This window comes from Orcinus orca, chromosome X, assembly GCF_937001465.1.
Source record: "Orcinus orca chromosome X, mOrcOrc1.1, whole genome shotgun sequence".
In the NCBI taxonomy this organism is placed as follows: domain Eukaryota; kingdom Metazoa; phylum Chordata; class Mammalia; order Artiodactyla; family Delphinidae; genus Orcinus; species Orcinus orca.
The window spans coordinates 1,600,094-1,616,047 of record NC_064580.1 but is presented as its reverse complement, the minus strand read 5'-3'; the positions used below and the strand labels follow the sequence as shown (position 1 = coordinate 1,616,047).

General features: G+C 48.1%; 1 protein-coding gene across 5 annotated transcripts in view; it reads right to left on the bottom strand.

Annotated features, from left to right (window-relative positions):
* CD99 (CD99 molecule (Xg blood group)) overlaps window positions 1–15,954 on the bottom strand; it is a 33,158-nt gene that overhangs the window by 3,173 nt on the left and 14,031 nt on the right. For 3 of the 5 annotated variants that reach the window (XM_049704903.1, XM_033420266.2, XM_012531490.3), the window contains exons 2-8: window positions 14,884–14,916; window positions 13,566–13,604; window positions 12,261–12,302; window positions 11,555–11,623; window positions 10,237–10,281; window positions 7,041–7,085; window positions 4,942–5,055 (exon numbers count right to left, since the gene is read on the bottom strand). In XM_049704903.1, coding sequence (XP_049560860.1) covers window positions 4,942–5,055; window positions 7,041–7,085; window positions 10,237–10,281; window positions 11,555–11,623; window positions 12,261–12,302; window positions 13,566–13,604; window positions 14,884–14,916 — 387 coding nt within the window. Of the gene's footprint in view, window positions 1–1,525; window positions 1,688–4,941; window positions 5,056–7,040; window positions 7,086–10,236; window positions 10,282–11,554; window positions 11,624–12,260; window positions 12,303–13,488; window positions 13,605–14,883; window positions 14,917–15,954 lie in introns of those variants that run through there. The other 2 variants (XM_012531491.3, XM_049704904.1) reach the window with 2 other exon arrangements.

Genomic DNA, 15,954 nt, shown 5'->3' with positions numbered 1-15,954 from the left:
CATTATCTGAAGAGGCATTTGGGGGGAGGGGGAGGGGATGCCGGCACACCCAGTTTTGATGTTGGTGTCACCAACGCCCAGCATTTGGGGAGAGCCTGAGAGTGGGTGGGTGCTTCGTGGGCGGGGAAAGGGATCGGCCCCCTGGGATCCCGTTTAGCCGGAGCCGTGTGGTCAGGGATGCAGGGCCGGATTCCCCGATGCCAAGCGCCCAACCCAGCTCCGTGGACCCCTAAGAGGAGACCCGGGCTCCACCAGGTGCATCTTCCCGCTGCAACCTCAAAACTCAGAAGGCCAAACACACCCCATCTCAAACTCAAAACCAAAGCGACTCACATGCCTTTCTTTTAAGCCAGGAGCCGCTTGAGCTATGAAGGCAATTACAGCAATGGCAGCGTTAGGGGTCTCTCTGTGTGCGGGCTGTTTATGTAAACACAGCAGGCACTGGGGGCCAAAAGCAGACCCCAGAGACCACTGACTGGCAGGGTCTCATCTGTAGTTCACACTCAGGACTTCATTCTTGGGGCACAGAGATTCGATTTAAATGCACCCCTGTGCTAACCGCGACACGGGCTTTATTTCATCAGAACCAAGAAATCTGCAGACGCTTTCTTCAAAGACCCAGACGGCCGGCAAGGTGACCGGTGGAAGATGACCAGGCCCACGGGAGGGGCACGGAGAGCCTCTGTTGCAGGGTTCTTCTTTTTTTTTGCGGTACGCGGGCCTCTCACTGTTGTGGCCTCTCCCCTTGCGGAGCACAGGCTCCGGACGCGCAGGCTCAGCGGCCATGGCTCACGGGCCCAGCCGCTCCGTGGCATGTGGGATCCTCCCGGACCGGGGCACTAACCCGCGTCCCCTGCATCGGCAGGCGGACTCTCAACCACTGCGCCACCAGGGAAGCCCGAGAAGCCAGCACAAGAAGGAGATGGTCCGATGTTAAAAAGAAAAAAAAAAAAATGCAGCGATGACTTCCATGCTTACGGGGATATACAAGGATGCAAGAATTCTAGGGTGTCAAGATCCCAACACTCACTTCTCCGCTGACCTCAGAAATTTAAGATCGTGAGATTTTTAGGTTTTGCCTAAATATGTAGATTTTTTTTTCACCCGCTGCGAACTGGGAAATTCACATAATTGGCAAAAACTGATCTGAGAAAGAGTTAGGAAATACTTCATGGAAATGGACCATAAAAATCCAGGGGCTATGGAATCAGAAGGGTAAAAATTCCATCATGAGCGTGAAAGATGAAACCCTATGACCCAGGGCCGGCTTTGCCCCAGGACTCTGAAAACAGGACGGCTCACCCGCTGCAGGATACACTGGCAAGGATGGGGGATGCTGAGAAACCTGGTTCGTTCATGGAAGCCCCCGCCGGTACCATTTCTTTCTGTTGGATTTTACGTTAAAAGGAAATGTCTGCATTTCTCTTCCTTATTCTGAAGCTACCTGGGCCTTAAAATATAGTATCATACGCTTCTGTGCACCGTGAAGGGAGAAAACATATAGGATTCAAGGTATGGCATCTGGTCTGGGAGAAACACATCACGGTGGCAGTTTTACTAATAAGGAAAAGGACAAATGACAAGGTCTGCTTTCGACTCTGCGTCTTGGTAGATAAACACGGATCGGAAAGGACGATCTTGAGGCCCCACCGGGGGTTTTCTGCTCATCCCTAGGTCTTCGACTCATCTGAAACGGAAAGTCAGGAAAGGAAAATGAAAGAGAAACAAACAAACAACGAGAAGTAAACGTCCGAAAGGTTTGCTTCAGGTGCGTGCCCACAGCCCAGGCAGCAGTGAGAGCGGTTAGGAAGATGCCCTCTGGGCTCAGAAGTTGAGGAGACAGGCTGACAGAGCAGAGCATCACAGAGTGGGCACCAGAATTAAGTGGGGGGAGGGAAGGGGGTGGGGAGGAAAGGAGGGAAGGCAGGAAGGGAAGGAGGAAGGAAGGAAGGAAAGAAGGGAGGGAGAGGACATGCCAGTAGCTCATTTCACCAAAGCCGCAAGAATCTGCTACCATCAAGGACAAGGGAAGCAGCTGGCGGATGTGCAGTGAGCAACGAGAATCAGCTATCGACCGCATCCAGTGACAACAACCAAACACTGTGCCCTGTTCCAGCGGGTCAGTCTCAGCATCACTCATCATTTAAACTGGTGACTTGAACCCAACCCACGAAAACGCAAAGACACACATCAACCAGGGGCCTGCGTCCCAAAACGGCTTTAAGAGGCCAGCTTGCATCACTTGGAAGAAAACCAGATTAAACTCCTAGAGTCACAACTTCAAAGCTTTAGGCATAAAAGACAGAGCTACCAAACTTTGCTGGCCGTGGAGGTTTTCTCATACCTTCTCACAAAATGTAACACGGAGAAGCTCTTAACTAAGTATATATCAAGACTGACAGTACTAGATGGATGTGTCTGCACGTTGGGAAAACACATCTGCTTCCGCCGTAAGTGCTCGAGAGGAAGCTTGGCGCAAATTCAACAGACACTGCAAAATTCAATACAACAACGAGGTCCCGGAAAGTCACTCTGCAAACTGCCACGCTCAAAGAATAATGGTTTACCCCAAACCACGCTTCCTCCAAGGACGCGAGCTCACTGTACACGCTCTAGCCACATCCTCCTTACGAAATCTCCAAGCTCACAGCTGCACACCTTAAAATAACCACCCCAGAAATAAAGCCTATAAAATAGTCCTGCACGGACCTGAAAAGGTCTAGCATCGTCATGTACCCGATACCTGGCCATCTCTGCTCATAAAAACACATAACTGACAACAAACACTGAATTCATTCTATAAGGCAGGTCTATAAACCGCACGTAGTCAGAAAGATGCTCACTGTTTGCATTCGACTCGGTGCTTATATGAGAAAAGGGACCTAAGTTTCTTTGTGTCACTGCTGGACACTTTACAGCTGGAGACAAAAGTGCTTACTTTCTGAAATCAGAAACACCCGCTCCCTTCCCTCATGAAGGTTCACCCCCCCCCTTTTTTTTCCTTTTTCTTTGTGCATCTGCATCAGCTCAAGAGCACGGACCTGTGAAAACCACAAAGCAAATCAAAAATGTAAAGTCGCACCTAATGTTAATTCAGCCTACGAAGACAGACTGGAGGACATGTTCTAGGGGAATGAATGTAGCCAGCCTCTCCGGAAGCAAAAGTTGAACCCTCGCCTGCTCTGAGCCAGTTCTTCAGAAAGTTCGCTTTGGTTTTGCAAATCGTACGTTCAACTCTTTCTACCCGGGAAGCTTTCCGTTTCCGTGCCCACCCCTTCCCCCTGCAATGGGGGAACAGTGCTTGAACCCAAGACCAAGACCCCGGGGTGGGGTAGGGTGGGATGCAGAACACTTGGTTTTCCCAATTTCTGAATCCCTTTTCCAAATATGAGATGATGTCAAGTCTATTAAGACTCTTGGGTGTTTCCTCAAATCCCTGTGCCTCGACATACGAACATCCAGAGTCATATATCCCATTCACACGGTAACAGAAATGCTTTGTAATTCCAGAGTCCAACTGGGGTTCACCTGAAGATTTTCAGGAAATCTCGGGGCCAGGACTTCCTGTTTATCTTGCCTAGCGAGCGCCTTCCTCTCCTGGCTGGGCGTCAAGCTCTGAGTTTGAGTATCTTCAGAGAAAGTGGAAAGTGTGATTGAAAAGGAAACAGAAATTCACTTCTATCGAATCCCTAGTCTTTTAAGTCTTCGCTCGTTCTAGGAGAAGCAAAAGAAAACGGTGTTTTCTTTTGTGCTGTTTCCCCCCACTTGGTTCTAACTGTAGATCTTTTGTAAGTATCTCCTGGAACTTGGTCATCTATCCATTTGGGCATTGCTGGACGCCCACCATTCCGCCAGCCAACCACACTTTCCTGAGCGCGGCCAGATGGAAGGCGACCCACTCACACGAGGGAAATAAGATGCACTCAGGCACCCTTACCCTCCACTGCTAGCAGAGGGATATAAAAATGGCCTCTTATTTTAGGTCTCTGAATCCAAACGCTGTGTCAGACTTTTAATTTCAGGCTATAAATAGTGTTTGTGAACCTAGAAATCTGGAATGATGGAAGATGAAGGATAAACTCCATCCCTAGAGGGTAACTTGGCCTCCATCAAGTCTTCTGGGAATTTCCCAAGAACCCTCAGGAAAGGGTCCTTTAGGCAGATGACATCTATGGCCAACGGCAAAGCATGGATAAGGACTTAGGGTCATACACAGAAGGGAAGTTCAGATACCACAAGCCTCCTCCACGGAGGATGGGCAGCCACAGCCACAAACACCGCAACCCAGCCCTCGCTGGTTCTCAAAGCCAGACCTGGACAGAACCTTCCAGAGATGCACAAACATAAACTGTGCTCAGAACAGCAGAACTCACTGATGTCAGGACGAATCCTAAGTAACTTAGCATTTGAGTACAAAGTCCCAAAATGCCCAGTGATGGAATTCCGATCTCTGTGCTGGTAACGGTGGTATTCGGCGGTCCATGTAAATAACAACGAATGAATCGTAAGAACTAACATTTCTTCAACACTCACTCTCTCCCAGGCAACCTGTCAAGACTTTCACACATGACCTTACTGACCTTCACGCATGACCTTACTGACCTTCACACATGACCTTACTGACCTTCACAATGACCTTATTGACCTTCACAACAATTCTAAAGCGCAGACTATCATCTCTCCTCGTTACGGGGACGCCCGCCCCCCAAAATGGAATGGTTAGTAACTTGCACCAACTCACACGGCTAAATGCAGGAGACGCTGGGATCAAAGCCACAAAGTCAGATCCCAGTTCTCTAGCCACTTCAGGACCCCCTCGGCCGCCTTCCACGTGTTTGTGCCAACCTGAGCTCTGCTTTTTAGTTCTTTTTTTTTTAAAAGAAAGCACGCTTTTCAAAGCAGCAAGGCCCCACGGAAAGGACGCGGCGGTGAGAGCCTTACCGTTCTCTCTGAAGCACAGCTTCTTCTTCTGGTAGGCGATGAAGCTGGAGATGGCCCCGGCCACGGCCACTGCGACGGCACCGATGATCCCAGGGACCACCCCCGGGGAGTCGGCTGTGGAAGGAAGCACAGGACACCATGACACACGTAACCCTCGCGCACGGACCACGCCGGGGGCTGGCGGCCCTGCCCGGAGGAAGAGGGTGGGGCTGAGGCCTGAGAGGCGGGGCCCCCGGTAACCACGGAGGGAGGGCCCGTCACTCCGGAGCCACGTCGGAATTCATTTTACTACGCAAGCCGTTTCCAATTCAAGAACTGGCTCCCAGTGGGAGGCCAAACCCCACCTCTTCCCCACCCCTAGGACCAGCTCAGCTGTCCTCCCGGCTCAGTGAGGAAGGTCTCAGGTGGGTGATAAACCCACAGTGGAAGGGGGCCCAGCGGGGACCACTCAGAGGCCGTGTGGCCTCAAGCAGCCAGATGGCCGTCTCTTCATGTACCTTCCGAAAAATAGAAGTCGCCCACCTCTTCGTTAGTCTCATGTGCTCTACGGTGGCGGGGTTTCCACCCCCACCAAGAATTCTAAAACTACCTGCATCCGTCCCACACCTACAGCTGCTTCTTGACACGGCAGGTGCACAAGACATCCTCCCCCGTGAATAAAAAGGAGGACGGTGTGATGGACGGTTCACCCTATGTGTCAGCTGGACTGGCCAGGGCCTGCTAGGCAGCTGGGAACACTTTATTTCTGGATGTGTCCATGTGGCCGTCTCCAGAAAAAAATAACGTTCGAACCCGTTAGCCTGGGTAAATGCCCTCACCAACGTGGACGGGCATCGTCCAATCCACTGAGGGTCTGATGAGATCACAAAGGGACACTTTGCTCTCCGCCTGAGCTGGCACGTCTGTCTTCTCCCGCCCTTGGACATCGGTGATCCTGCTTCTTGGGATTTTAGACTCAGAGTGGGACCTACGCCATTCGCTGTCCTGGTTGTCGGTGTTTCGCATGGGGACTGACTGGCCACTTCCCTGAGTGTCCGGCGTGCAGACAGCAGATCGAGGCCCTTCTCAGCCTCCGTAACTACGTGGGCCAACTCCTTACAATAAGCGTCTTTCTACTCATCTCTACATCCTAGCGGTCCCGTTTCTCTGGAGGACCCTGGGTAATATGGGTGGCGTTCCTTCTTAGGACACCTTGGGAGGGCGACTGAACTTAAAATGCAGATCCCGTCGGTAGCAGGTAGACCTCAAGCTAGTGCGCGTCACGGACACTGTGGGTTTTTTTGTTTTTGGGGTTTTTTTTTTGCGGTACACGGGCCTCTCACTGTTGTGCCCTCTCCCGTTGCGGAGCACAGGCTCCGGACGCGCAGGCTCAGCGGCCATGGCTCACGGGCCCAGCCGCTCCGCGGCATGTGGGAGCTTCCCGGACCGGGGCACGAACGCGCGTCCCCTGCATCGGCAGGCGGACTCTCAACCACTGCGCCACCAGGGAAGCCGTTTTTTTTTTTTTTAACGAATTGAAGGTTTGTGGCCACCCTACGCCAGGCAAGTCTATCAGCGCCATTTTTCCAACAGCATTTGCCCACCTCACGTCTTTGCATCACATTTCGGTAATTCTTCTAATATTTCAAGTTTTTCATTATGATTCTGTTTGTGACGGTATCCGTGATCTCTGACGTTACTCCTATGACTCGCTGAAGGCTCAGAGGGTGGTGAGCATTCATTAGCAATAAAAAGTTTTATAAATCTAGGCCTGCACGTGGTGTTTTTTCTTGGCCATAACACCGCTGCACACTGAACAGACTACAGTGTAGTGTGAACATCCCTGTTAGATGCACTGGGGAACCATACAATTCGTGCGACTTGCTGTATCGCGATATTCGCTTGATTGCGGTGGTCTGGACCTGAATCCCCAGCATCTCCGGGGTCTGCCTGTGTTTCCGCTGAGCCCCCTTGGAACGCGTGTCCAGAGAACCATTCTTCATGCCAGTATCTTTCAGATGACGCTGCAAATACTAAAAGTGAGGCTGTGACCACTGGCTCCTGCTTTCCTCAATAGTACACGTGAGGAACCCAGGACATCAGGAACCAGGGGTACGTACCCTGCTCCGCCCCTCCAGGCCTCTGGTTGCCGCCATCACCGCCTCCTGTAAGAGAAGAATAAGGCTTGGTGATAAATGGCGCTGGGAAGACGTTCTGTAACCAAAAACTCATACCAAGGACCAGCTCCTCTGACCCTGGGTTGTGAAGGTTCCTTAAGAGAAAAGACCGTGGGATTGATGAGGCCGTTAATATCAGGGTGTCCCTTTCCACTGCTGGGAGGGGCTGTCCTCGTTCTGCGGGTGGTATCACCTGTCTTGCTCCCGTATCCCTGAAACCCAGGCTTGGCACCTGACTCAACCCCCTGGCCCCATGGTGGGCCCCAGGAGACCCACTGAGTCTTCAAAGTCCCCCAGGGATTCGGGGAGAAACCCAGCAAGGGCCTCAGAGCCCACCTGAGAAGTGGGCACAGCTCTACTCCACCCTTGAAGAAAAAAAAGAGAAAAAAAAGAGAGGAAAAAAAAGTGGAGAAAAAAAAGAAACTGGTATAATCTAAATGCTCGCACGGCTATGGGGTCATCCCAGGCACATTCCTGTTACCTCTCAGGCCCCCCAGTCTCACTAGGGGTGGTTGTCAGCCATGTGCCATCCAGGGACCCTCCACCTCTGGGTGTGGTCTTCCTTCGTGCTCTCCCCGGGGCTAAGGGATACCGCTTCACCACCCCCTCTACTTTTTCCACATGTAATGCCAAGGGATACTCGATGCTTTTGTCGTTGTTTGTCTCGTTTTGTTTTTTCTTTTTACCCACACTACGCAGCTTGTGGGTCTTAGCTCCCCGACCAGGGACTGAACCTGCACCCTCGGCAGTGAAAGCGAAGAGTCCTAACCGCTGGACCGTCAGGCCATTCCCGATACTTGATGTTAAGCTGATGCTTGTACAATTATTAGTGCACAAACCAGGAATCCACCCAGTGGACTGTACACTTGTGAGGGTGCCTTTAGCTTTGTTTAATGTCAGCCAGTCACTCCCAGTGTGTCTTTACAGTAAGTCACACAGGCACTGCATGTTACATGGCTATGGAGCGACACTGCCTGCTACAAAGGAGGGGCTGCATGTTACGCAGCTACAGAGCCAGCGTACGGCCTGTTACACGCAGTGGGTAAGAGCACGTTACACGGGTATCAAACTAGAATCCTGTCTGTTACACTCCTCAAAGTGGGGCGATCTTGTACAGCACCTAGAGATGTAAATTTAAACGGAAAACCAATTAGAAGGTAGACAGCTAGCCACTGTAGACATGACTTTGGGGACCAGGGTAGAAGGGGTTTACTCTGAAAGGTATGTGAGCTCAAGAGGGGAGGTAGGGGCATTCCCAGTAGAAGGCAAACAAGTTGATAAAAAAGCATGTCACCGTAAGGGCGTGACTGATAGAAACAGACTTATAACCCTTTGGGGGCTGGTTCATCCATTGATGTCAATCAATGGCACTCCAACAAGCAAGGATTCAAAGCAAAAATGTTTCCAGTAACATTTAAGGCAGGCCAGAGAGGAATGAACCCAGCAATCTCTTACATGGTCCTCTTACCAGTGGGACTATCAACGATCCCAGCATTCTGGAAAGCAATTTAGCAATCCATGAAGGGATGTAAAAGTGGGAACTCCTTTCAGAAACCCTACTTCTTAGAAACCACCTTAAGGGAACCACATGGAGGACATCCGATATCAAAGCGTAAAGATATGTACAAGAAACCGGTGCAGAATCTAAAAATCACAACAAACTAGTGAAAATAACAGAAAAGAAGCAGCCTCACAGATACAGAGAACAAACGAGTGGTTCCCAGTGGTTCCCAGTAGGGAGGAGTGGTTCCCAGTCTGTGCCCAGGGGGACGGGCAAAATAGGGAGAGGGGATTAAGAGGTACAAACTACTATATATAAAATCAATAAGCTACAAGGATAGATTGCACAACACAGGGAATAGAGCCAATATCTTATAATAACTTTAAATGGAGTACAACCTAGAAAAATACTGAATCACTACATCATACACCTGAAACTTATACAATACTGTACATCAACGATAAACTCAAAAAAAAGTATTAAGGAGTATCAGGCAGTTAACAAATAAAAATGTTATTTTTTTATTAAAAAAAAAAGAGAAACTGGTATAACCTAAATGCTTAAAAAGAGAAGGGACAATAAACAGATTTTACACGCAGGGGGAAGAACACGGGTCAGGGCGGGAGTGTGGGGAGACATCAGAGCATGAAAGTCCCTCCCCAAGGAGGTCAGAGTCATGGGTCACCTCCTGGGAAATCTTCACATCATCTCATTATTATTATTCACCGTTTACGCTCCATTCTCCAAGAAACAAACAAGAACCAGAGCTCGATGGCAGAGTTAGAAATAAAAGATTTCCCAAACTGGGGGCTGAAGCCAGGGTTTTCTACCTGCGGGGGGAAGCTGGAGTTAACTGCCATGGAAGGAGCTTCCCTCCAGGGGGAGGTCCAGAGGCTCTGAGTTTGCAGCCCTCCTAGGAGGCTGTGGGCCAAGAGTGAGGCCCAAATTCAAGGCTGACGCACAGTCTTTCCCCACCTCCTGAGGGTGGCCCAAAGGAATCCTGGGGGAGAAGATCTTTACCTTGTGTCTGGCTACACCTTATATATTGCATACACATATACTACACATATACCTATTTTATATTACATATACATAACAGATGAATATAGTACAAATATATTTATATGTAACATACGTATACACTATCATTTATACATACATAAGTACATAAAAAAGACTATATCTTTCATCAAGTTATAACTATTCTAAGCATATATTAATTTTACACTTATTTATTTATTATATTTAAATACTGCTTTGCCTCCACATGGACCTAAGATTTTAAAGACAGAGGTGGAAAAAGGACCTACGGTAGAGCACAGGGGACTCCGCTCAATATTCTGCAATCACCTACACAGGAAAAGAATTTGAAAAAGAACAGACACGTGTCTATGTAGAACTGACTCACTCTGCTCTACACCTGAAGCTAACACAACATTGTTCATCACCTCTACTCCAATATAAAATAAAAAACGGAGGGACTTCCCTGGCGGTCCAGTGGTTAACACTCTGCCCTTCCTGGTGTGGGTTCAATCCCTGGTCGGGGAACTAAGATCCCACATGCCGCGCGGCGCAGACAAAAGATTAAAAAAAAAAAAAAAAAAAGAGAGAAAGACAAAAAAAGAAGGGGAACCCTACCTCCATCTGAAGTCCCATCAGTAAGGTCCGAATCCGAAAAGCCATCTAGAAGGAAAAAGACAGCATCATGTCTCACATCAGAACCATCGGGAGCGTCTTGATGTCTTGGGGTGAAGGGAAACGTATCAGAATCAAAAGCAGACATGGGGTGGCGGGGAACCCCATAAACGTACTACTCTATGGAAGGAATCTTTCAAAGATACAATTACTGGACTTCCCCGGTGGCGCAGTGGTTAAGAATCCACCTGCCAATGCAGGCGACACGGGTACGAGCCCTGGTCCGGGAAGATCCCACATGCCGCGAAGCAACTAAGCCTGTGCGCCACGACTACCGAGCCCGCGAGCCACAACTACGGAGCCCGCGTGCCGCAACTACTAAAGCCCGTGCGCCTAGAGCCCGTGCTCTGCAACAAGCGAAGCCACCGCAATGAGAAGCGCACGCACCGCAACGAAGACCCGACGCAGCCAAAAATAAATAAATAATAAAATTATTTATTTATTTAAAAAAAAAGAAATAAAACCATAAGAAAGCATATGAAGGTGGCTTCAATTTGCTTTGCAACTCATACTTCTAAAATAGCAGAGAAACATAACATTTTCAAAATTAGGGATTAGTTATGACAGTATATAACTGCCAAGAAAAGTCATATGATAAAAATTATTAAATGACATAAGAAAATGCTTATGGAATACTAATAAGCAAAACATAATGTTATGACACAGTGTGAATAAAAGACTGACAGTTTTCCTTAACAGTTGTTTCATTTAAATTGATATAAAATACTAGGGAGAAAAACCATCTTCACTGTGGTAGAGGATGGACAGTATTTCTACTTTTCTGCATTAAAAATTAAACAAATGTATAAACAATCAAAAAAGCCAACTCAAAATCTGAAGTTTCAACAGCCATTCAACTCAGAACACTGATGTTGGTCAAATACTCAGAGAATACTATGATGTGTCCGAAAAAAGGCGGCAAAAACCTTTAAAAAAAAAAAACAAAACCAAGAGCTTCTCTAAAGGGAAAGAACAAGCTGATATGTTTCTCCATATTGATTCTCTATATTTAAAATCTTACATTTAATGTTTTAAAGTTTCCATTAAAACCTTGGAAGTTAAATCAGCAAACTAAAAATCAACCCCGAACCAAAAATATCTTTTTGAAAACTGTTTTCCACGACTGGAAGATGGGCATTACCTTGCACAGAGAGTTCACAGTAAGATCACGCTAAATCTGAAATTACCTCCTTTCAGCTGACATGGAAATCGCTGTACTCTGAAAAACACACAAGGACCCACAGGGGCGAGAAGGTCTTACCAGAAGAGCCGGGCTGCTTGGGGTTTGGATTAGGTTTTGGTTTGGGTGCTTCGGGTGTCACTGGGTCATCTGTAAAAGAGGAGAACTGCAATTATGAGCACTTTGCAGTCAGAACAACAAAACGTGCATTTGCACACAGATGGTTTACTCAACAGTTAGAAACGGAAGCATGTCCTTTGTCATGGCGGGGCAAGTACTTTGTCATGATGGGGATACCCGTACACACAGGCACCTGTGGATTTCTTTCCATCATCAGCCAGCTGCAATACTTAAATTCATGTATTTCCAATAGAAAATAAAGCAGACGGCTGGACCAGCTACAGAGTTTGCGGAGCCCGGGGCAACATGAGAATGCAGAGTCCCTTGCTTAAACTGTACTAAGAAATTCAATATGGCGGCCACAGAGCAGTCCACCGAGGAGGGAAGCCCTTCTGAGTGTGGAGCCCAGTGTGACCCTATGCACCCACGAGGCCAGCCCTGGCAAGGATATTCAGTTTGTCTTATATCACCCCAAAGACTGTAAGAGCTTTAAAATAAAAGCAGGCCTACGGATAAAAGCCAAAAAAACTCAACCACAACAAACAAGACATCTATTCCTTAGGTTTTCGTGGTAAAAACGAATTCGACTTATTTAAAAGAGACAAGCCTCTTTGCAACGATAAATAAGCAAGTCAGACACATAGGAGATTTAAGAGGTACCACTTACTGTTCCCTCCACCAAGGGCATCTTCTAAATTGAAGTTATCATCTAAAGGAGAAAAACAGATAGTTGATACTGAAGTTCTGGGTGAAACGAGGAACAGAAATGACTGCCTAAGTAGATGGAGGAAACACTGCATCTCCACATCTCCAAACACTTTCCTGAGTATCAGTCTGACCAACGTCTCAACAGAAAAACCAAATTCCTGGCCGTATCCATATCCTCCTTCTCTCCAAGGAAAGGAATAAAAGGCAAAAACCAAACCAAAACAATGCAAGTAATTTATAAATCAAGTACGCCCCATGGACCGAGTTGAAATTCCAACTTCCGCCTGCAGACAATTCTTCCCCGGGGACCGTTCATCCTAGCATCTTCCCCTACCAAGTTGCCAACAACTTCCACAAGGTAGATAGTACGAGATAAGGGGGGAAGTCTGAGGCCAGATCTGGGCTTGTGCCCACCAAGAAAATGATTCAACTGACCCAGGTGTGCTTGACAAAATGATGTGACAACTCCTGATGGCTTCTGAGGTTGCCTTCTTAGTTTTAAGGACTCTTGGCAAGTCCCAGCAACATCTAGGTGAGCCTGTGTATCCACCCAACACGATGTACTGACCCATCACGAGTCACGACTGGGAAACACCGTTGCTGCCCCGGGGAGCAAAGTTCATTGTTCAATAATGACTGGTCCAGCATCCTCCGCGTGCCTGCACAGGGCAAGGACCTGGCTCTGAACAAGGCTATCTTTTCCCTCCTAAGATGCCCTTCTAGATGAGAAGCCCAACATTTGAAGAGAGCTATCACATTTTTAAAAAAAACAGTGATAAGAGCTCTGTAACTCTGGGCATCGATTTTACTGTGGGTGACTAACCACCAATGAATCTGACCTTGGTCAATTCCATGATCGGTCTGATTCCTGACTTTTATTGGAAAGGGTTAGTGACAGCTAGTAGGCTCCTCCTAGAGGCTGAGATCGAAGTTTGCTCATGGGTTATAGGAGGGTCCCAGGGTCCTTAAAACTGTTCCTGCCAAGAAATGAGTATCCAAAACCAGGGACAGACACTCAGGAGAAAGGCATCCCGAGATGCCTTCCAGGGGACCCAAACGCATCTCGCCAAAGTGTCAGCGTCCGTTCTCTTACAGCCTCTGTGGACTTGAAAGCACCCGCATCCCAGCATAATTCAAATATTAACCAGGCTGGATCCAGAGCCAGTGAATCGCTGGCTACGTCTCACCCAGCTCTTGGGAAAACTGGGGCGCACGACAACGATTTCTCGGCTGTGTTTGCATGTTGGGCGCCTTTGCTTCTTACCGGTGGCTTTTTTTGGTGGGACCGGAGTGGGTTTCTTGTCTAAAGAGAAAAGACATTTCTGTCAGTAAAACTTGCAGCTGGGAAACAGAAAGCAACTCCCGACACTGTTCTGTTTTCCTTAAAAAGACTCAGAAAACGTTTGAAGCATCGTTTTTTCCTGGCAGTGGCCAAGCACTGGAGGACCCACGGCAACAGGAACATAGGATGATGTCGACCATGGCTGCCACCGAGACCAAGGACCCCTCCCACCTCATGACGCCAAGTGGGGGGACTGTGAGTGAAAGGGGAACCCGGGAGAACACAGGACACGAGGGAGAGCCCGGGACCTGTGTGGGAGAAGGAGGGACACGGGACCCTCGGCTCAAAGGCTGTGCACATTCACTGCGTGCAGCACACCTTTTGCTCCTTGGGACCCCCAGGCAACCAAGGCAGTGTGGGCTGAGGCCATTAGGACCACAGACACCTCCCCGGCATCTCTCCCCACCAGCCAGTGAGGGTTCCATCATCAAGAATAAGACGTAACCCCCGCTGGCTTTGGGGAATATTACTGCCCTCACGGTTTTGACTCACACCTCTGCATCGGACCCCAGGAGTGAAAAAGATATCTTGGGGCCCTGACATACATACAGTACTATGTATAAACTAGGTAACTAACGAGGACCTACTGTAGAGCACAGGGAACTCTACTCAGTGCTCTGTGGTGACCTAAGTGGGAAGGACATCCAAAACAGAGGGGATATATATATATGTATGACCGATTCACTTTGCTGTACCGCAGAAACTAACACAACGGTGTAAAGCAACTGTACTCCAATTAAAAAAAAAAAAAAGATGTTTTCGGTTGAATACTGGGCTCCCAAATTCACATCCACTGGGAACCTCAGAACGTGACCTTATTTGGAAACACTGGTTAAGATGTGGTCACAGTGGATTAGCACAGACCCTTATAGACGAGTGCCTTTATCAGAAGGAAATGGGAAAACATAGAGGCACGTGAGGCAGAGGCAGAGACTGGGGTCATGCAGCCACCAGCCAAGGGATGGAATCAGTGAGCACACGGGGGACCAGCCCACGGGGGACCAGCCCACGGGGGACCAGCCCCTTCCCCAAGCGCATGGCAACCCCACGTGGCATTCATTCACCACCACAGAACGTGGAAATTATTCCACCAAAAAAGATGCATTTACCCTGACAAGGGCATCTTGATTTTCCTCGTCCTACGTGAGTCTAGTTATCACAGTAAGACATATTTCAAAAGATTTGCTATAGTCCAATAAAATATTCCCTGTAGTTTACAAAATGTTTTAATGTTACTCACCATCAAGGGCATGCGATAAATCAAAATCTTGGCCTAAAAGGAAAAGAGTCTAATTAGAAATAAGTCAAATAAAAGTAAATAGGGAAATTAAGAAGACAATTAAAAAAGGGCATGATTTTGAGATGTCTGGCAGCTTTGAAAATGCATCACATGCTGTGATTTCTCATTTGAAATATTCACTCTCATGCGTAAACGTAAGAACATGTCAGCTTAGGTTTTACATTATGGACAACCTTAGAGTTTAGCAGCAATTAAATTAGTGGGAAACCGTGATAATTCTGCACGTGCGTTAGTCTAAAAAAGCAGGTGTTTTGAAACAGGTGAGTAACGATTTCCAATACATGATGGAGAAAAAACATGGAGAGAAAAACCCCTCAGATTAGCAACATCTCTGTAATGACGCGACCAAAATGTACTTCTCGTAGAAACACCAGACAACCCAGAAAAAGGTAAATTTTCTTTTAAATTTCCTGTGATCCCAGAGAAGGGGGGAAACTGCCTTTAATTCCACAGTGCTTCTATCCTGTTGCTACCGCTTTACTGAAGCAATTTCAATACGATTTCTATTTCTATCCAATTAATGATGGATTGAAGGAAAGCACAGTTAGGGAATCGGGGAACAGGCCACTTGGACCGTCCGGTCAGCGGAAAGGAGGGTGACAGGGGGTCAGAGGATCGTCCTGCAGGGGCAGAAGCAAAGAGCACACGTGTCCCATGTCAGGAAGTGCTGGGCGTGTAACAAGCCACCTTCATCCCCGGGGGCCTCCAGAAGGTTGCAATGTGTTCAGTCCCCCTGAATGTCTCACAGACAGGTGTCAGCCTGTAACTCACTCTCTCTCTCTGTCTCTCTCTCTGTCTCTCTCTGTCTCTCTCGTGTGTGTGTGTATGCGCGCAGCTATGTATGTGAGCGATTGGGGGTGTGTGTGTGTGTCCGTTTACTGAGTTGTTTGGGATCCACGGGGTTTTGTGTGTAGGTATGTGGGTGGTTTGCATGTGTGCACATGTGTGTGTCTAAGTGCAGCTGGCATGTGTGTATTTGTGGTGTGTGTAGTGTATGTGTATATGTGGGGT